Here is a 21,788-nt window from a genome sequence, read left to right on the forward strand (position 1 = left end):
TCGTGCAACATGTCTTCAAATTGCATGGTTTGCCGAAGACCATCATCTCTGACAGAGATCCTAAGTTCACTGGACATTTTTGGAAGTCTTTGTTCAAATCTCTTGGCACGAATTTGTTGTTCAGTTCAACCTATCATCCTCAAACAGATGGACAGACTGAAAGAGTCAATCAGATTTTGGAAGAAATGATTCGACATTACATTCAATCCCGTTTGGCATCATGGGAAGATTATTTGCCACTCGTAGAATTTGCTTATAATAATTCCCATCATTCAGCAATTGGATAAACACCATTTCAAGCAGCATATGGACATACTTCTCTTGTGCCTACAAACTTTGTTTTACAACACAAAGTGGCGTTGGCAGATCAGTTGGTTCAAGAGATGTAAGATGTGCTTGTGCAAGTTCGAGATAAATTGGTCCATGTGCAACAAAAATATCAAAAACAAGCCAGCAAGCATCATCGACATGCAGATTTTCAAGGAGGAGATTTGGTCTTGTTATATGTGGCACCTCACCGCTACAAAACACTGAAGTCAGTTTTTCCAAAGTTGCGACCTCGCTTCTATGGGCCTTTCAAGATTCTTAAGAAAAATTCAGTTGTCAGTTACAAGTTGGAACTTCCACCTTCATGGGGGAAGGTTCATCTGACTTTTCACATTTCTTGGCTCAAACAGTATGTTCAAGGAGATTCGCCTATTCCAGACTTATCTTCATATGTACCAGAAATTGAAGATGACCATATTATTCTTGTTCCAGAAGTAATTCTTGACGTGCGACAGAAGGAAACAAGAAGAAAGTTGACTACAGAATTTCTTGTGAAGTGGATGGATTTGGACGAGTCTGATTCCACTTGGCAAATAGATGAAGAAATGCAGCAGTACCCTAATCTTCTTCAGGAGTTCTTTGACAAACGGATGTCTATCATTTAACACATGGGTTTTATTTTAAATGGGAGGGAATGTCACGATTGTGATGTATGTATGTACCAGATACTCTCTTCATTGCTGATTCTTGTTGCAGATGCAAAGAGTAACCAGCCAAGGGAACCCCTACCGTCGACTGGTTGCGACTCTTCGCCAAAGGATGTACCTCTTCATCGAATAGCCACATCCCTTCAACGAATGGTTGTATCCCTTGATGAATGGTTGTGCCTCTACATCGAATAGACACATCCCTTAGCCTAAAGTTGTATCCTTTCGTCTAAGGACATGCCTCTTCAAATGTGTCTCTTCATCTCCTATATAAGAGACCTATTGTACTCAGTTCAATTCAAGTCAATTCAATCTTCTCTCAAGTGTTCTCCTGAAGGTTCTTGTTCTCTAAGTTAATTACTTAAGTAGTAATTAGTACACAATATGAGGGATTAACAACATAATCCTCACACGCCCTATACAGAGAGAGGTCATCTAGGGGATTGCCCCCATCCACCCACAAAGGTCATGCTATCCTACAAAATTGTCCAACCATGGAGAGAGAATTCCCCACACCTCATTGATTTCATCATATCCTCTTAAGAGGAGTTTGTAATCGACCATGGCTCTTTCAGGTAACTGACTAGCAACAAAATAATCTTTATTCAAAGAATGAAAATGCATATCTCAAAAGCAACATGTTCATATGTTTCAATCGATCATAAAGGCATGTTTCAATTGATTTGTGAAGGGGTGTTTTTGCAAAAGAATAGGAAACAGTTACACCCCTTAGAACCCTCAAAAACACTTCTCTTTTGATACAACGATTTTTCTTGCATGTTCATCACCACAAATAATTACACATGTAAGACAATCTTTGTCGGCATGTTCCCCACAAACATTCACATGCATGCAGCCATGCATGGGCATGTCTTACTATCATACATACTGCTGAGCAAAATGAACACAAAACATTCCATTACAAAAAGGGAGAGAACAATGAAGACTACCAACCGCTGCATAGGCACATTGCTGCTGCACAAGGTCAGAAGTTACAACCCAAACCTTTGGGCACCCATCTTCCTTCAGCAGCGTAACCTGCTCAATACACAATAATTGTGAATACAAGGATTATAGTATTAAGAAAAATTTGATGAAAAATAAAGGCATTTATCATGCAGCCATGCTCTGATAGAGAGAGACAGACAGAGAGAGAAGAATATACTCAGTACATTTTTTCATGTAAGTCTCTACTTCCAATATGTGCTTGAGGTGGATGGCCATCTTTTTGTTCTTTGGAAACAAATTAAGAACTGAAGTTCTTTCTTTTCTTTTATGGTGGATGATGCACAAGTATCACAAAGCTCAGTTCTAAGCCGATAGCTTGCCATTCCACAAAAAGAGTGTCTGGGCCGCGAGCCCTTCACACACTGGTGGGGACAGGCCCCACCGTTACGTCCATGTCAAGCCCAAATTTTGAGGATTGCATCCACCATGGCCAGGCCAAACTCAATGCAGACAGCATTAGGAGCTGGCTGAAGCGAAGGTAGAACATTGATTCTAACACCCTCCCTCAATGTCCACCTACTTTTGGACTACCTTAGATCAATTGTAGATCCAATGTCAAACCAAAATTACTTCACTTAGCAAGTCCTTTGATTCTTTATAAGAAACACAAAAAATAATAGCAAAACCTCTTGGAGAGAGGAACGATGACATTACTGATACCCATTCAAATAATTGTATAGCTTGTCATCTCCATTGACAACAAATTACTAACCTCTTTCTCGATCCAAGTGTCAGCACTAGTACTTGCTGAGAAGACCACATCAATTCTGCAAAAGAAGGTAGAAATTCGGATAGATGAGCTCTGTTTCACCAAAGAAAATATTACATTTAAGGCCAAAGAAATTGCACTGTCCAGGTAAATATGAGAACACTTGCCAACAAGTGCTAGCCCAGTTAGTTAGGGCGTTTGTTTCCTTGCAAGAGGTTGCAGGTTCAAACCCTGTTGGCAGCATTGAGTTGCAGCATCCTCGTAAATCATGAAAATATATGTAGTGCGTGAGTTTGGTATATGTGCTTCCATAAGCTAGGTAAATACCTAGCTTGTGGCTGCAAATTCATGATTTTTGGAGGATGTCTAGTAGGCCCAGCAAGTTTGAAGGATGTTGAGGAATGCTCAAATGCTAGTACTGTCCATGTCGAAAGGCTGTGTGGACGGTAGGTTCTTCTCTCCCATGAAGTATCTAACCTTGCAAAGAGACAAGGGTCGTGTGAAAGCTTACGAATTGGCTACTTGGTGAGCAGCCTCTATATTGGCGGAAAGCTGTTGAGAGAAAAGAAACACAAGAGACTCTCCAGAGGGAAGCTCAACTTCACTCACATGCACATGCAGAATCAAGCAAGCATGAAGCACAAAGAGAACAAGAGAGAACTCAAGATTCAATTTTCTTAATGGGATTGTGTATTTCTCATTATTCAAAAATGCCTTATATTCATGGCCTCTCAGTTTACATTCAGCCACCCACAGGATGTCTGGGGTGCTTTATTCTCAAGCTCTTTCTACTCTAGGCTATGTACATTACATCATATTGCTGATTTTTATTACATAATCTTTATAAGTTCCATATCCCATCAATACATAATCATGAAGCACACCGTGCGTGTATAAGATGAGAGCTTATGGCACATCCGCACATTACAAAAGGTAATGTTAACCAAAGCATGACAGTCCAAACCTTCATAGAGTTTGTGTGATGCCACTGATGCAGCTTCCTCTTTGCAAGGTCGCCTTTTTTCTTTTGTTGACAGCTTATCATGGCCTTGCAGTTGGAGCCTGGATGGCGAGAATGGCTACTTGCTGAAGATGCAGGACAACACGGGAGTCTCAGTGACACTGCTTTTGGATTTGCATGTAGAAATGCATAACAGGTTTGGTGGAGGATCATAAGTCTGCCCACATTGGACAACCATAGCACTCACCTCATCTTCCAAGATTCTTGGCGATGGAATTGGGATTCATTCTAGCACAAAGACTGGCATTCCGGAATGACTTGCGCCAGATCCTGGTCATGGAGGTCCTAAGGATACCCCAACTCCTCGGGACTTGACCACAGCTTGGGACTCCTATTGGAAGACATTCAGCAGCCTCACAGTCCAGAAGATTTGGTGGGGCAGGCTGGTGGAACAAGAAACAAAGGAGGCTGTCATTGGGGAGGCCAGAGAGGGAGGGAGATGTCCTAAGAACATGGGGGCGATGCTACGAGGGGGAGGCTTACTGTGGGTATGAACTTGCACACTGGGCTGCCGTGTTGCATGGCTGATTGATGAGTTCCAGAGCTGCAAACGCCCACCCCTTGCTGTTTTGGGCAGCTTTGGCTTCAGCTTGATGATCTCCTAGCTTGGCACTTGCAATTTCTTCAAAACCATGAGATGGGCTACTAGAATCCAAACAACCCGTTCATAGTGGAGGAGAGGGACCTGGAGGTCGGTGGCCCATTCCTACAAGCTCCCGTGACAAGCATAAATGGTGAAAAAATATATTTATTGCTTTTTTGATATGTTATAGCGTGCCACACCTTTTTATATTGCAGGCACATGTGGCACCTGGCAGCAGCACAAACAAGAGTTGGGCAACAGCATACAGGCACCAGACAAGCAGCCAGGCTGGCCACATGGCAGTTGACCTGGACAAAAGAGCAATCGGCTACTGTGGAAAGCTATTGTGGACATTTTCTGTAGGCTGACAACCTACACAGCTGGCCGACTGGGTCTTCTAGGCACTATATAAGCATGCCTTGGATATTCAGTTTGTTAGCTTAGGGTTTAGACAGGTACAAGACTAAGCTATAGGGATCAAAGAGATCCATGGTGTGTGTGTGTGTGTGTGTGTGTGTGTGTGTAGAGAGAGAGAGAGAGAGAGAGAGAGAGAGAGAGAGAAAGATATATTAACGTCTGCAAAAGGCCAAAATTGGCCTATGAGACAAACAAGTAGTACAATGATGTTCCTCCAGTCATCAAGAGGAAAATGTGGAGTGAGAATAAAATGTACAAGTATGACGACACGACCATAGGGGACTCAATGGTGGTGTACAAACGAGAGGGTGTGGATGGAGTACTAGGGCTACTAATGCATCTCTATATGCTGAAGGGGTGATACAAGTATGATATGTTATCTACTCCTAACTCCATGCAGTCCCATAGTCTCGGTACAATATGTCATACATCCGATCTGAGGATGCCGTAAATGTCTGGAACATGCGTCCTGGATCAAAGCGAAAATGTGCCAGCTGCTCTTGGACCTCCTGCTGGTGTCGAGACCGGATGGCCACGATCTCTCTATGGTGTAGCCGTGGTGTTTGGTAGCCGGCTAGTCTGGGTCGTCGCCTAGCTCGAATCTTGTCACCAATTGGCCGACCATTTGGTCCATCTCCAGTTTTCGCGTCTCGTTCACTTGAGGCCAGGCTGGTGTCTCATGTGAAGAGGCCAGTATTTTGCTGACATGGACGGGAGCCAGACTGGTGCCACCCGTGTGTTATTAGGATGGTGTCGTATGGACGGGAGCCAGACTGGTGCCACCCGTGTATGACCTGGACTGTGTTCGACCCATGGGATTGTCACGCCATGGACGAGCCAGTATTCGTGCCGTGTTTTGCCTATGGGACTGTCACACCATAGGGAAACTCGTGCCTGGAACTGTGTCTTGCCTATGGGACTGTCACTCCATAGGAAGACCAGGTTTTTATGTTTTTATGTCGTGCCAGTTTTGTGCCGACAGATATTTTGTACTTGTTCCATGAACAGGAGATATGTCCATGATACTATTTGCACATGCACTCATGTTCTGCATGTTTGAAACTGTTTTCGCATGACTTGTATTTTTGTGTTTGCCTGCTTGACGTGTTACTTACTGAGCGGGGACGCCTGCCAGTGAGTCGTGAAGTCTGCTCTGTATTTTGACGAGTTTGAGTGCATGTGAACAGGTGGTAAGTATATGGCACATGTTATTTTAAATGTTTCATATTTCTAACCCTTTTGATTTATAAGGTCTTTTGTTCACACACACTTAATTGTGGGCACCTCCTTTGGGCACCCACTTAGGGGCCAAGGTGGGGAGCCCCACTTAAGTAAGTGTGGGGGTGGGCAAGGTCACCTACCCACACTAGTCACCCACATGCAAGCGTGGAAATCACTAGTGTAACTCCACCTTAATTTTTATAAAAAAAAAGAGGCTTCCTCCTTCAAGCGTGGACATCACCCGCTTCCACCATCTTCGTGGAAATCAATTGCCGGCGACCATCTCTTTTGCGCATGCTTCTCTTAGGCGACTGTTTCCCCTGCACTACAGGCTGCAACCAAACACCTCCCCATGCTCCCAGGCGGCTGCTGAATTATATGTGCTTCTGCTCCAAGGCGCGTGCTGACAGGCTGCGTGACTCTCTCTTCCAGGCGGCTGCAGAACTCCACAGGCTGCGCCTGATTTTCAGCAGGGCTGCCCAACTACAGGCGACTGCCAAACTGCACATGTGCGCCTGTGTTACTTGCAGGCTGCCCACCGTCTTCAGTTCCAGGCTGCGCTAGTTGTGGGCTGCCCACTACTCAAGCAAGCAGCAGCGTAGACTGCAGCCTGGTATCATATCTCCTCCAGGCGTTGCCTCTTCTGTTTATTCCAGGCGCCTCCATCCTCTTTCAACAAGACGGCTATGTACTGTATGTCCTCTCCAACAGTGTGCTAAAGGCCGGTGGCTGCAAGCTGCCATCTCTTCTCCACTGTAGCCTGGCAACCATACAAGCTGTGTTTCATCTCCATACAGCAGCTACCTCTCTCGACATGCTGTGCCTCTGAGTCTCTCTCAAGTAACTGCACACATGGGTATTGGATTTCTCTATCTGTGAAACCGATCCCGTCAAGTGGGAAAGACTCCTTTGGACACCCACACGCTTAATAGCACAACTTTAAAACCACAAATTTGAAATGGACAACTTAATACAACTTGAAATTGAAATGAAATGAAATGGAAAGATGGACACCAGCACTGGGGCCGGAACGGGCCGACCCCCCCCTCAATATATGATATATTTATTGGGAGTATTTAATAAATACAATGCTCCATGGGTTCCAAGAACCAGATAATGTCCATGTACATATGAAAACAGTACCAAACAAGTAGGCTCGAGGTCGAAACTTGATGTAGAAGCTCGAAGCAGTACGACCACTAGCGTGGTCCAATCTCTACGGTCCTGTGCTCTCACTGGACTCCGCGGAGGGCGCCTCACTGGTGTTCCGAGACCACGCACAAACAGGCGCTCTCGTACTAACGCCTGGCTCTCCCGATCTCAGCACCTTTGGACCGAGGTTCGCCAATATAGCTTGGACAACCCGGCACCGAACGGGTGTTGGCAGAGCGGGATGAATCCTTTATCAGATTTAAACATAAAATACTTTACTCAAATCTGAAAATCACTTACTTGTAGATGGTTGATAGAAAACCAATACTTGTGGTATGATGAAGTCACCCAGGTGATGCGAAGTCTCCTTGTAGAACACCAGTGGAGAGGATGTACCACCACAAAGGACACAGCCGCCTACTGTGAGAGAGAAACATCCACTTGCAAGTGAGGAGAGAGACCTGGCTGCTGATTGGAGATGGAGTGCACAACCTCTTGCCTGATTGGAGAAGGAGTGCACAGTCACTTGCAGCCTGCTGGACAGTAAGAGCAACCACCTTGTTGAGATGGCACAGTTGCCTGCAGGAGAGGAGGTGGAGTATGCGCAGCTGTTTGCTGTAGAAGGAGCACACAGCCACCTGGCTTCGAAGAGGAGGTGGTGTAGATGCCTGCAGGAAACAGGCGGAACCTGCTGGTCGGGTAAAACATGCACAACTGCTGGAGAGGGCAGCCCGCTGGAGGTGGAGCCACCTGTGTGCAGAGCACAGTTGGCTGGCAAAGTCGCCTGGTGAAGAGGGCAGCCTGCTGGGGAATCAACGCTGCTGCCAGCTTCAGTTCAGGCAGCCGTCTGGTTGCTGCAAACAGCCGCCTGGCTTCAGCATGAGGAAAAGATGGCGTGGAGTATGCAGCCGACTGAGAGAGTATGTGCAGCAGATTCAGTAGCCGCCTCAGGAGACATACGTAGAGATGGTCGCCGGTTGATGACTAAACGCCAGATAGAAGCGATGGATCCCCACGCTTGAAGGAGGGAGTCTTTTTAATAAAATTATAGTGGAGTTAACTTTGTGATACCCACGCATGCATGTGGGGGAACTAGTGGGGGTAGGTGACCATGCCCACCCCCACACTCACTTAAAAGTGGGGCTCCCCACCTTGGCCCCAAAGTGGGTGCCCACTTTTAAATAAGTGTGAACACCTAACCTTATAAAATAAAGGGTTAGAATAAAAAAACATTAAAACAACATGTGTAACATACTTACCACCTGTTCACATGCACTAGAACTCGTCAGAATACAGGGCAGACTTCACGACTCACTGGCAGGCGTCCCCGCTCAGTAAGTAACACGTCAAGCAGGCAAACACACAAATACATGTCATGCGAAAACAGTTTCAAACATGCAAAATATGTGTGCATGTGCAAATAGTAACATGGACATATCTCCCGTTCATGGAACAAGTACAAAATATCTGTCGGCACAAAACTGGCACGACATAAAAACATAAAAACCTGGTCTTCCTATGGAGTGACAGTCCCATAGGTAAGACACAGTTCCACGCACGAGTTTCCCTATGGTGTGACAGTCCCATAGGCAAAACACGGCACGAATACTGGCTCTTCCATGGCGTGACAGTCCCATGGGTCGAACACAGTCCAGGTCATACACGGGTGGCACTGGTCTGGCTCCCGTCCATACGACACCATCCTGCTAACACACGGGTGGCACCAGTCTGGCTCCCATCCATGTCAGCAAAATACTGGCCTCTTCACATGAGACACCGGCCTGGCCTCAAGTGAACGAGACGCAAAAACTGGAGATGGACCAAATGGTCGGCCAATTGGTGACAATCTGCCATCCACAAGTAAGTGAATTCCAGATTTAAGTAAAAGTATTTTGTGTTAAATTTGATAAGGGATTCCCGACTCCCTATACGGCCACACCCGTTCGGTGCCGGGTTGTCCAAGCTTTATTGGCGAACCTCGGTCCAAAGGTGCTGAGATCGGGAGAGCCAGGCGTTAGTACGAGAGCGCCTGTTTATGCGTGGTCTCGGAACACCAGTGAGGCGCTCTCTGCGGAGTCCAGTGAAAGCACAGGACCGTAGAGATTGGACCACACTAGTGGTCATTCTGCTTCGAGCATCTACATCCAATTTCGACTTCAAGCCTATTTTGTTTAGTGCTGTTTTCATATGTACATGGACATCATCTGGTTCTTGGAACCCATGGAGCATTGTATTTATTAAATACTCCCAATAAATATATCATATATTGAGGGGGGGGGTCGGCCTGTTCCGGCCCCAGTGCTAGTGTCCATCTTTCCATTTCATTTCATTTCAATTTCAAGTTGTATTAAGTTGTCCATTTCAAATTTGTGGTTTTAAAGTTGTGCTATTAAGCGTGTGGGTGTCCAACGGAGTCTTCCCACCTGACGGGATCGGTTTCATTGGTATCAAAGCACGGTTGTTTCCCTCTGCCTAGTGGGGAAACGAACCTGTGTACTGGACATCCCGCTTTTAGCACACTTTGAACACAATGGACAGCCAAGGCAACCCTTTGGAAGTGCCTAATTCGAGGGGTCCATCTAGTGCCTCTCGTGGGTCTGATGCCCTGCGAGGAAGACACAAGCCCCTTGAAAGGGTTATTGATAGTGAATCAAAGGGTCAACTATCTCCAGGAAAGACAGTTATGCTTGAACAAGAGCCTGATGCTATGAGGGCTGAAATGGAACATATGAGAAAACTTTTGCAGGCTCAAGAGCAAGAGTTAAAGTTTTTGCATGAAGATCCCCATCTGCAAAGTGCTATTGAAGCCAGGAAGGCTGATGCAATGGTAGATGTAACTTTTGAATCAATGGCTCGGGAAGTGGGCAAGAAACCAAGGGAGTTGGCACTTGCCTACCTCCTCCGCAAAGGTGATATCAAAGAGGGGGATGACGGAGAGCTGAAATTCAAAAATCCACCTCGTTTGAAGCATGGATATTCTGCATCTCAAAGGCTGAAATCTTTTAGAAGAGGTGACAGTCACCTCTCGACATGCATCTTCTCCACAAGGCACTAAGCCTGACAGATATATGTATGCCAGTGCTCATGGAGGGCATGAAAGTCACATGCATGCAAGACATGTATCTCATGGTGACAGGTCTGCTTCTAGAAAAATTTTGCCTTCTGAGTTGTCTCATGGAGAGACATTGCCATATGCAGGTAAGTCACATGCATCTGAGTTTCGAGTTTGTGGAGCACATGCCACCGTGCCCCATGAAACTTCTATGACGGCCCATGAAGCCCATGCAGATAGGGCTACCCCGTTGGATAAGGGGAAAAGAAAAAGAGAAGACCATGAGCCTCATGCCAGGAAGCTCAAGGAATTCAAAGCAGGTGACAAATCTGTCAAGTTTGATGTCTTTCATGGTGAACATGATGCTTCTAAAGTGTTAGCATTTGTGGCTCAGTTTGACATTGCTTTTAGCGATGAGGACTTTACTGAAAAGTCAAAAGTACGCCATGCTAGCATGTTTTTGAAAGGGAGTGCTGCTCATTGGTGGATCACTGAAAAGATCACCAAGGATCCCATCTCCACTTGGAAGGAATTTAAAGACAGATTCTATGCTCAGTTTTTGCCACCAAATGCGGAGCAAACTCTCACTCAAAAGTGGGACAGGCTGGAACAAAGAGACAATGAAAGCGTGCAACAGTATGTTAACAAGTTCTGGAAAGTGTTGCTGGAAGTGACTCCCTTTATGCAAATCACTGAGGATGAAAGAAAGAGGAAGTTTCGTTCTGGACTGTAACTAGCATATCGATTGGGCATAGAATTGCACCCGAAACATACCTTGCAACAACTCACAGCTTCTGCTCTTGCTACGGAGCAATTGGTGCTCAAGATTAAACAAGATCAAGGAGGTTCAAAGGGGAAAGACAAGGCTGTCCCAAATCAGCAAAAGGGTGGACAGCCACCTAAAAAGAACTTCCAGGAGCCCTACAAGGGTGGTAAAGCTGAAAATAACACATCTAAAGATCAGGGCCCAAGAAAGAACAAATTTGGCTTAGCCCCGGAGCAAAGAGAGCAATATGCCAAGGATGGAAAATGCTTTTCTTGTGGTAGCAAAGACCACATGTTTCGACAATGCCCAGATCGCAAACCAAAGCACGAGGACAAGCAGACCAAGGCTAATGTACATGCAGTTCCTGATGTGCAAGGAAATACAGGTCATGATGCAAAAGAGCGAATGGTTTGCAAGGCTTGGGGGCAAATCAAGGATCAGCCCACACTATTCATGTTTGATGACTGTGCAATTGACAACTTCATCTCTATGCAAACGGCAGCTGCATTAGGTATTGAGGTCGAGCATATGGGACCTCAGGTTGAAGCCGAAGCTGCATTTATTGGTAAAGAGGTGCAGGTTACACCTTTGATAGGGAAGTTGCGCATCCATATCCAGGGCTACCTTGATAATGAGCATTTCTTAGTTGCTCCACTGAATGGATGTGATGTATTGTTGGGCAAGCCGTGGCACCATAGGCTTGAGCCCCGCAAAGACTACAAGTCCAATATTATTTCTTTTATGCATAAAGGCCACATGCATTTTATTGATGCTGGCAAGGAAGGGGATTCCATCCCACTTGTATCACACATCCAAATTAATAAAGCAATGAAAAAGAGTCTTTCTGCGTACTTGGTTTTTGTTCGAGATAGCCTTGTACCAAATCATCAAAATGTGGATGCTATGTCTAATGATAGGCTGAATTTTCTTAATGCATTCAACGACTGTTTTGCTGACTCGTTGCCAGGTGAATTACCTCCCCAAAGGCCCGAAGATCATCGCATAAATCTTGTGCCAGGTAGTTCTCCACCCAACAAACCCGCATACCGAGTGAGTGCTGCACAACAAGAAGAAATCATGCAGCAGGTAAATGAGCTTTTAGAGAAAGGTTTGGTTCAGCCCAGTTCCTCACCTTACTGCTCTCCTGTGCTTCTTGTTCAAAAGAAGGACGGATCATTCCGTATGTGTGTGGACTATAGAGCTTTGAACAAGCTGACTATCAAGAACAGATTCCCAATTCCGCGAATTGATGATATCTTGGATAAGCTTGATGGCTCAGCTTGCTTTAGCAGACTTGATTTGAAGAGTGGTTATCACCAGATACGCGTGGTGCCACAAGATGTCCATAAGACTGCATTCAGGACAGCCTTCGGATTATATGAATTCTTGGTAATGCCTTTTGGTCTCACCAATGCTCCTGCTACTTTTAATCGAATGATGGATAGGATATTCCGACCCCATCGCAAGTTCACAGGAGTCTTCTTTGATGATATCTTGGTTTTCTCCAAGAATGAGCAGGAACACAGAACTCATTTGGTCACAGTGTTCGAAGAGTTGCGGAAGCACAAACTTCTCGTAAATGCCAAGAAAAGTGAGTTTTTCCTTTCAGAGATTCATTATTTGGGTCATATTGTATCCAAAGATGGAGTTACAATGGATCCTGCAAAGATAGAGACGTTTCGCAATTGGGCCGAATTGCGAAACGTACATCAAGTACGTAGTTTTCTGGGACTATGTTCGTATTACAGGCGTTTCATAAGGCATTTCGCCATGATTTCCACTCCTCTACATGATCTCACGAAGAAGAAAACTGCTTTCAAATGGACTTCAAAGGAACAGGATGCTTTCTTGCAGCTCAAGCATGCTATTATATGTGGTCCAGTATTGATTGTTCCTGACTTGCACAAGTCATTCGTGGTTGAATGTGATGCTTGTGGTGATTGCATAGGAGCTGTCCTAAATCAAGAAGGGCATGCAGTTGCATACGAGAGCCGTCGTTTGCATGATGCTGAGCTTCATATGGATATCTATGAGAAAGAGCTCTTGGCTGTAATTCACGCCTTAAAGATTTGGAAACATTACCTTCTTGGGGCTGAATTTGTAGTCAAGACAGATCATCAAAGCTTGAGATACTTTCTATCTCAAACAAAGCTTTCAGAGAAGCAGATGAGAATGGCAAACTTTCAGAGAATCAGATGAGAATGGCAAACTTTCTTTCCATGTTTCATTTTCAGATTGTGCATACTCCAGGAAAGAAAAATGTGGTGGCCGATGCACTATCTAGGAGGCCTTATGTTGCTGCAGTCTCAGTGGCCTCTCATGGATGTGCTGCCCCCATCGGATCAATTATATATGGAGTCCGTGTTCGAGTCCACTTTGAGTGGGAAGGCTTCCAGATGGTTGGCGGAATACCCACTGGATCATTTTCAGACTTTCGATGCGGTGTGGATGGCGTTCTTGTGGCGATTTCGCGTAGAAAAGACTGTCGCCCAGAATTTGGAAAAGCTGCGTGTGCTTAAGTAGGACAAGCGCATAGTGGAGGATTATGCGGCTCGTTTTCGGGTCATGTTTTCCACGGGTTCGTCAAAATCAACATCCAGCACAGGAGGTGCTCAACGACTATTTTCTCAAGGGCTTGTCTAAGGATTTCCATATAGCCTTAGCGACTGTGGATAAGGTTGCCATGGCACTGCCAGATGTGATTGCGAGGGCAATCTTGGCCGGAGAATCCTTGGAGGATGAAGACACGCCCAGTAGGCGGAAATCCAAAAAGAAGTCGGGAAAAAGCTCATCTCATGGGAAGAAGCACAATAGCTCTGAAGATTTGGATGAGGAGAGTCTAGATGGAGATTCTTCTAATAGTGGTAGCGAAGATTCGGATGCCGAACCAGTGAAAGCGACCAAGAAGACCCACGAGGGCAGGAAGGTCAGCACGGCGGTGTCTGGAGAATCCTCGACTGCTAAGTCCTTGAGAGAGGTATGGTGCTCGACGTGCCGCAATCTGGGTCATCCTGCTACGGAGTGTGCACTAAATCAAAAATGGTGTGCCATCTGTACTTCTAATTCTCATAATACTAGTGATTGCTATTATAATGGGAGGGGCCAACGAGCTAATGGAAGGATAAAGAGGAAAAAGATCCTACGGTGGCATTTGCTCAAACAGCGGGAAGCTCGGATAATGCTTATGGCAACTCCAGTGGAGGCCAGGGTCGAGGAGGAGGCCGTGGTTGTGGTGGCCGAGGCGGAGATCATTCGTGCATCTCTTTGTTCTGTACAGAGGAAGGGCATTGGCGATCGAAGTGCCTAGAGGCGCAAGAGTATGACCGCAGGAAGGCAGAAAGACAAGAAAAGGCAGCAGGGAAGCAACCAAGTGTGTCTTATTAAGAGACTAAGGTTATGTAAAAGGGGAGGAGAAGGGTGTGTGTGTGAATGGACTTATGGTCCACTAGCTCACCTATTTAAAGGTGGAGCTAGAAGGCATTTTGGTATAGAGCAAGAAGCCTAGTTGTATTTTGAGCAACTTAATAAGCAAGATATTTTCTTGTATTTTGTGAGTCTCTCTCCTCCACATAATGATCTAGCATGAGCACCACGAAATTCTAACATGGTATCTAGAGCTTGGCAAGATTAGCTCACTTTTGTGGTGTAGAATAGGTCAATTTTATCCTTTTTTTCTTTCGTGGAGCTGAACCTCCTGCAAGTGGAGGAGCTCTAGCAACTCGTGGAGGCAAGATCTCAACGTGCTATCAACTAGGAAGATGAAGGAGACTCCTGGGCGCTCAGCCTCGTACAATCAATTGTCAGCTTCACTCTCACGACGCCGCGGCATTGACCTCTGAGCAGGCTGGCGTCGTTTTCCTGCGTAGCTGATGCCGTACGCAAATTCGCCGTGTGTAGGCGTTGGCAGCCCTAGAGAGCTTAGGGCTTTTGAAGCCCAAGGTCCCAAGATCCAACAGCTTGAATCTTAGCCCTAATGGCGGGCTTAATCAACTGTGAGAGTGAAAAAACCAGGCGCCTACTGTTTCTCTTCTCCATGAAAGCTTGCTCAAGCTTGTTAATAGTGTTCTTTTTCACTAATCTCCTCTTCTTTGCTCCAATCACTTAAGTGCTCTTGTGAGGGCTTGTTGCTGATTCTATTTTGAGTTTGAAGTGGTGGGCATACACCATGAGGTATTCATGAGCCTCATTCTTCATCAAGCTCCATCAACATCATCTTCAAGTGCACAAAGCTTTTCAAAGTGTGCTTATAAGCACTAATAGTGTTGATTAACACTAATGAGGCTTCTAATCCAACAAAGGGGAGTCATTCCAAAGTGTTTTTAAACACTAAGAGTATTCTTAAACACTACTGGTGAATCTAATCATCAATGCAAGTGTCATTAGACGCTAGAAATATGCTCTTAAGCACTAATCGTGTTTTTAAACACTAACGGTGATCTTAATCACCAAACAAAGTGTTCATTGACACTAATGAAGCTAATCTCCATCAAAATTAGTGGTTGGGCACAAACCCTAAGTGCTAAACCATAATCTTCACCATCTTAATCTCCTTTTTTATGCAACATCCTAGGATTGATTAAGGGTTGTTGCACTCTCATAAGCCTTTCTCTTTCTAGTTAAGCCAAAACATTAAAAATTTCTGGTTTTTTCTTCTTCATAAATCAGCCCATTACTCTCTAGAAATCTCCTTCAATACCCAATGTCAAAGGACAACACCCAAATTAAGAAGTTCTCAGGAGAGGGCTTCCACACTTGGCAAGTCCTTGTCAAGTACAAGATGATGTCCAAAGGTTTTTGGCCATTCATCTCCGGCACTAAGGTTATTGATCGAACTGAGGTTGAAGATATTGAAGATGATGAGAGGGCACAAGCCATCATCTTGATGAGGCTCTCATTCACCATGTGGACCAGCTTCCGACTGCAAAGGAGAAATGGGATGAGCTTGATAAGCTCTATGGAGCTCGTGGTAAGAATTCCAAGATCTCACTCAAAATTGAAATTTCCAGCTTGGAACTCAGAGAGAGAGACGGCATTGGAGCCTTCATCTCTCACTTGAAGGGCCTTATGGCTCAACTTGCATCAGTGAATACGAGAATGGATGAAGATGATGCAGTGGCTGTTTTACTAAAAGCAGTCAAGAAGGTGTACCCCACCTTAGTCACCACCCTGAAGAACATACCTAATCCCACCCTTGAAGGAGTCATTCAATCTTGTCTTGATGAAGAAAAGAGGCCAAAGGGAGGAGCTGAATCTTCAAATGCAACTTCTTCATCGAATATCGAACAAGCTTTGTCACATCAAGTGATCAAAGTAAAATGTGTCCATTGCAAAAAGGTGGGTCATTTGGCAAATAATTGTTGGATCAAATATCCCAACAAAATGAAATGTAACAAGTGTAAACAAACGGGACATTTCACTTCTAAATGTCCTGACAAAGAGTCAGAGGCTAACTTTGTATCAGCCTCTAACTCCACTGAGAAATTGTTTTAAATCTCAATGTAACCACACCTATATTCCTAACCTTGTACGCCTAATGTTATAAAGGCAACTTATGTCCAATACCACCTATTTCAAATTTCTTTCATAGTTGGTATTGAGGGGGGGTATTAAGAGACTAAGGTTATGTAAAAGGGGAGGAGAAGGGTGTGTGTGTGAATGGACTTATGGTCCACTAGCTCACTTATTTAAAGGTGGAGCTAGAAGGCATTTTGGTATAGAGCAAGAAGCCTAGTTGTATTTTGAGCAACTTAATAAGCAAGATATTTTCTTGTATTTTGCGAGTCTCTCTCCTCCACATAATGATCTAGCATGAGCACCACGAAATTCTAACATGTCTATGGTTCAAATTGAGTCCCTTGTCGAGCAGGGAGATCCAGAAGTTTGCCTGGTAACTCGCTCTGGAAAGAAGAGTCGACCTCCACTTAAAGCAGCAGAACAGGCTAGCATTGATTGGCCAGCATAGAAAGAAGTGCGGCATCAAGTTACATCTTGGGTAAAGGAGCAAGCACCCAAAACTGAAGTTGAGAAAACCCCAAATGCGGTTCATTTTCGGGAAAGTGTAACAGTGATTGCGGACTCTTCTGAGTCGTCCAAAAGCGGTTCGCAGGTGCCGAAAGGATCTACACTGCCTCAGTAGCAGCGGCAGCAATCAGAAGGAAATGACTAGGATGAACTCTTGCAAGTTCCACTTTAGATTAAGTTGGGACAATTGCTGAAGCTAGTTCCAAATTTTCACGAGTCCCTGTTGGCAACAGCTGATTTGGGTATGGTGTTCCCCGCAGTGGCCGCGGTTGAAGCTCAAAAAGAACCAGTCCCTAATGTCCCGGTGACAGACACGCATTCTGGAGATTTTGGTGGTTTATCATGGGACTGTCATTGATCAAGTTCTAATTGATGTAGTGCAGGTGTCAATATTGCGACGCAATTGGCTTGTGAGAAGATGGGTTGGTTGGATTGGGAACCGGCACCATTTTTGGTGCAGATGGTTGACCGCGCCGAGTTCGTCCTCTTGGCATTTTAAAAGAAATAGTGATTGAAGTTGCAAGAATTCCATTTGTGATGTCTTTTGTGGTCCTCAGTATGGAAGACTCCAATCACGAATACAATCTTTTGTTGGGCCGTCCATGGTTGCGGCAGGCCAAGGTGCGGCACAATTGGGAACACAATCAAATGACAGTTTGGCGGGGTCGAAAAAAAGTGAACTTCTCATTACGGGTGCCGTCAACTGTGCAGTGCAGTCTGGCCAGTGATTGCGGAAACAATAAATATGGCTGAAGGCTTGGATGAAGACGAAGAGGAGCAATTTTTGTGGGCTAATGTGGATTTGTTCCACTCTATGTAGTGGATGTAGCATGCATTTCCGCAAAATATGCGGCGGTGCGAATGGTGGCTCCTATTCCGGAGAAGATTCTCGGGGAACCGTTTCTTGGTGCGGATGGTCATTCCCCAGATGGTGATCTGAAAGATATTTTGAAACAAGAAACAGCTTTTGAGGCGCAAATGAGCAAAGTTACCAGAGTCGAAGAAGATGCTTTGGAGACAGTCTTTCTGGGAAAAGATAAAGAATCAAAACCAGTGAAAGTCAGTAGTTTGCTGGATGATAAGTTTCGGGAGGCTCTGGTGGATCTTTTGACACAATTTATGGATGTCTTTGCATGGGACTACTCAGACATGAAGGGCCTAGATCCTAAGTTTTATCAGCATCGCATCCATTTGAAGCTGGATGCAATTCCTTCCAAACAACAGCGATACAGAATGAATCCGCATGTTGCTAAGCAGGTTAAAGATGAGATGGATCGTCTCCTGTGGGTCAGGTTCATTGCTCCAATAGAGAATCCGCAGTGGATTTCTCCGATTGTAATCGCATCCAAGAAGAATAAGAAGATACGCATCTATGTAGATTATAGGGAACTTAATGCGGCTACTGTTCCGGATCCTTTTCCCTTGCCATACATGGATACCATCTTGGATGATGTGGCAGGCCATGAGATGTATTCATTTCTTGATGGGTTTAGTGGCTACAATCAGATTCGGATGGCACTAGAAGACCAAGCTAAGACAGCATTCATCACAGCTTGGGGCGTGTTTGTGTGTACAGTGATGTGGTTTGGCTTAAGAAATGCTCCAGGTACCTTTCAACGGGATATGCATGAAATTTTTGGGCCATTCTTGACAGCATTCATGCGGGTCCTTCTCGATGATCTCAATGTGTTCGGGACACGTGTTCAGCATTTGGAACATCTGCGACTGTGTTTTCAAAAATGCCGGGAGGTATCTTTCAGTTTAAATCCATTGAAGTGTGCCTTTGCGGTTCGGAGTAGGAAATTACGGGGGCACATTATATCACAAGAAGGCGTTGCTGTGGATCCCGATAAGGTGGCGGCTGTGATGCAAGCTCCAGCACCTGTAAATCCAAAGGAGTGTATGCGGTTTCTGGGTCAAATTCAGTGGCATGGGCGACACTTGCGGTTTTTGGCGCATTTGGCGATTCCGCTAAATGTGGTGGCTCATGTGGACCGCAAAGAATTTCTTGGACACAAGAATGTGATTTGGCATATCGTAGGTTGAAGCTATAACTGTCCTGTGCACCAGTTATGATGCCGCCAAATTGAGGGAAGGATTTTCATGTCTTTGTAGATGCTTTGGATATAGCAATTGGCAGTGTGTTAATGTAGGAGCAGAGTGCTGGTTGGTTCCGACCTATTTATTATGCAAGCCGCAAATTATCCTCCGTAGAGAAGAATTATTCAATAACAGAGCGAGAGTGCTTAGGCATGATCTATTCAGTAAAAAAGTTTTGGCATTATCTTCTAGGGAGAATGTTTTATTTCCATGTGGACCATTGTGTGTTGCTTTATCTGGTGCGGCAATAGAATTTAACCGAAAGATTGGCAAGGTGTATGCTGTTACTGCAGGAGTTTGACTTTGAAGTCATTCATCGACCAGGATCGCAGCTCGTAGTAGCAGATTATCTTTCAAGACTGGATTCGGGAGAACAAGCTACAGGAGTGGATGACGAGTTTCCGGATGCATCACTTTTTGCTGTTTCAAATGAAGCGGATGCAGTTCTTGATGCGATTCTGCCTCTTTTTCGTGCCTTGGACATGGTACGAGGAAATGTTTTGTTTTCTGTCTACAGGTGCTATGTCGACTCATTTGACAAAGGATCAACGGAGGCGGCTCGCGTTGCGGAATCGTTTCTTTGAAGTCTGCATTGGAGAATTGTACTACCGCAATGTTGCCGATGTGATGTTGCGGTGTGTACAACCGCAAGATCAGGAGGCCGTGCTGCGGAAAGCACATTGTGGAGTCTCGAGAGGGCATTTTTCGGGGAAGATTACTGCAAGCAAAGTGTTGCAAGCTGGCTTGTGGTGGCCAACAGTTTATTTTGATGCGCAGCAGTTCGTACCGAAATGCGATGTGTGCCAGAGGATGGGCCAGCCGTCACAGAGAGACTGCATGCCCTTACACCAAATATTGCCACTTGAGCCTTTTCAGAAGTGGGGTTTGGATTTCATTGGGCCTTTTAAACCCGCAGCGGCGAAGAAAGGAAACCGGTAACAGCAACAAATTACTGCAGCAAGTGGGTGGAAGCTTGGGCGTTGGGGGACAACTCTGCTCTTTCAGTGGCAAAGTGTCTATACAAGGATGTATTCACTCGTTTTGGCTGTCCGGTGGAGCTGGTTAGTGATCGAGGGGGTCATTTTATTAATAAAGTGATCGAGGCGAATGATTGGATTTTATCTGATTCTTCACAAGAAGTCATCCCCCTACTATCTGCAAGCCAATGGATTGGCTGAATTATCCAATAAGGTCGAGTATGTTGTGCCGAGTTTGCAAATTGCGGTGGAAGATAAATTCTTGCCAGCAGAGTCCTTAGCATATCAACTGGCAGTCTAGGCGCAGGAACTTCAGAATCGGTGAAGTGTCCGGTGGATCGGCACTCGAAGAAAACGATTTTTCAAAAAGGGCAGTTAGTTTTGGTGTTCAATACTCGCATGGGAAAGTTGCCAAGCAAGATGAAGTTGCGGTGGTCCGGTCCTTTCTGGATATATGCTCCTTGTGGAGCCACTTCATTCTTTTTGGCGAACTTACAGGGTGAAGTTTTATCCTCTCCAGTTAATGGGTTCCGTTGCGGCATTATGATGCGGCGGTGCCCATTCAATGCCCTTTTCCAGTTTTCGAGGAGGCGGAAGTCTCTTTCATGATGATCTCTTTAACAAATAATGAGGAGAAAGATTCCATCTTGGATTTTTCCCGAAATTTGAGAAAAGGTGCGGATGCGGATGTGGACACCTGTGCGAGTTGTTGCATGCAAAGGGACAAATTCTATTTTTGGATTTTCACTTTTACGTTCCCGTACCTTCTTGCTTCTTTGAGCGTTCTGTGAGTTCTCTGCTCTTTCGCGCGCTTTTCTGTGTCTACAAGCATGATGGCCCTAGCGCAGTTTCTGTTGCTGACTCCCATTCAGAACCTCGCGCTACCCGTTACTGATGCTTGGCTAAAGGACATGCGCATGAGGGTTTTTGCAAACCTCCATTGGTCGTGAGTGCCAGTGCATCCTATGGCATATTGGTTGTTGCAACTTGCAGCAGCTTTAGGGCGGCGACATGGTGGAAATTAGAGAGCTGACTGTGAAGCTTATCCATGTCGCAAAACTCACTAGACACAGAAATTGCTCCTCTTCGCCTTCATCCAAGCCTTCAGCCATATTTATTGTTTCCGCAATCACTGGCCAGGCTGCACTGCTCAGCTGATGGCGCTCCCATAATGAGAAGTTTACTTTTTTTCGACCCCGCCGAACTATCATCTGATTATGTTCCCAATTGTGCCGCACCTTGGCTTGCCGCAACCATGGACGGCCTAACAAAAGATCGTAATCCTGATTGGAGTCTTCCATACTGAGGACCACAAAAGACATCACAAACGAAATTCCCACGACTTCAATCACTATTCCTTTTAAAATGCCAAGAGGATGAACTCGGCGCTGATCAACCATCCGCACCAAAATGGGGCCGGTTCCCAACCCAACCAACCCATCTTCTCACAAGACAACTGCATCGCAATATTGACACCCACACCACCATCAATTGGAACTTGATCAATGACAGTCCAATGATAAACCACCAAAATCTCCGTTTGCGTGTCTGTCACCGGGACATCAGGCATTGGTTCTTCCTGAGCTTCAACCACAGCCACTGCACGGGACACCATACCAAAATCAACTGTTGCCAACAGGGACTTGTGAAAATTTGGAACTAGCTTTAGCAATTGTCCCAACTTAATCTGAAGTGGTGCTTGCAAGAGTTCATCCCAGCCATTTCCTTCTGATTGTTGCCGCTGCTACTGAGGTAGTGTAGATCCTTTCGGCACCTGCAAATTGCTT

The 21,788-nt window shown here is 45.3% G+C and overlaps 1 protein-coding gene across 3 annotated transcripts in view; it reads right to left on the reverse strand.

Annotated features, from left to right (window-relative positions):
• Window positions 1-21,788, reverse strand: part of LOC147615276 (yacP-like NYN domain protein) — a 132,707-nt gene that overhangs the window by 9,411 nt on the left and 101,508 nt on the right. For all 3 annotated transcript variants that reach the window (XR_015262806.1, XR_015262807.1, XM_086779356.1), the window contains exons 6-7: window positions 2,695-2,749; window positions 1,929-2,012 (exon numbers count right to left, since the gene is read on the reverse strand). Coding sequence is in view for 1 of the 3 variants with exons in the window: in XM_086779356.1 (XP_086635482.1) it covers window positions 1,929-2,012; window positions 2,695-2,749 (139 nt within the window). In the remaining 2 variants the exon portion in view is untranslated. The remainder of the gene's footprint in view (window positions 1-1,928; window positions 2,013-2,694; window positions 2,750-21,788) is intronic.

Source organism: Cibotium barometz, chromosome 40, assembly GCF_041138505.1.
Source record: "Cibotium barometz isolate CiBa-2024 chromosome 40, ASM4113850v1, whole genome shotgun sequence".
In the NCBI taxonomy this organism is placed as follows: Eukaryota; Viridiplantae; Streptophyta; class Polypodiopsida; order Cyatheales; family Cibotiaceae; genus Cibotium; species Cibotium barometz.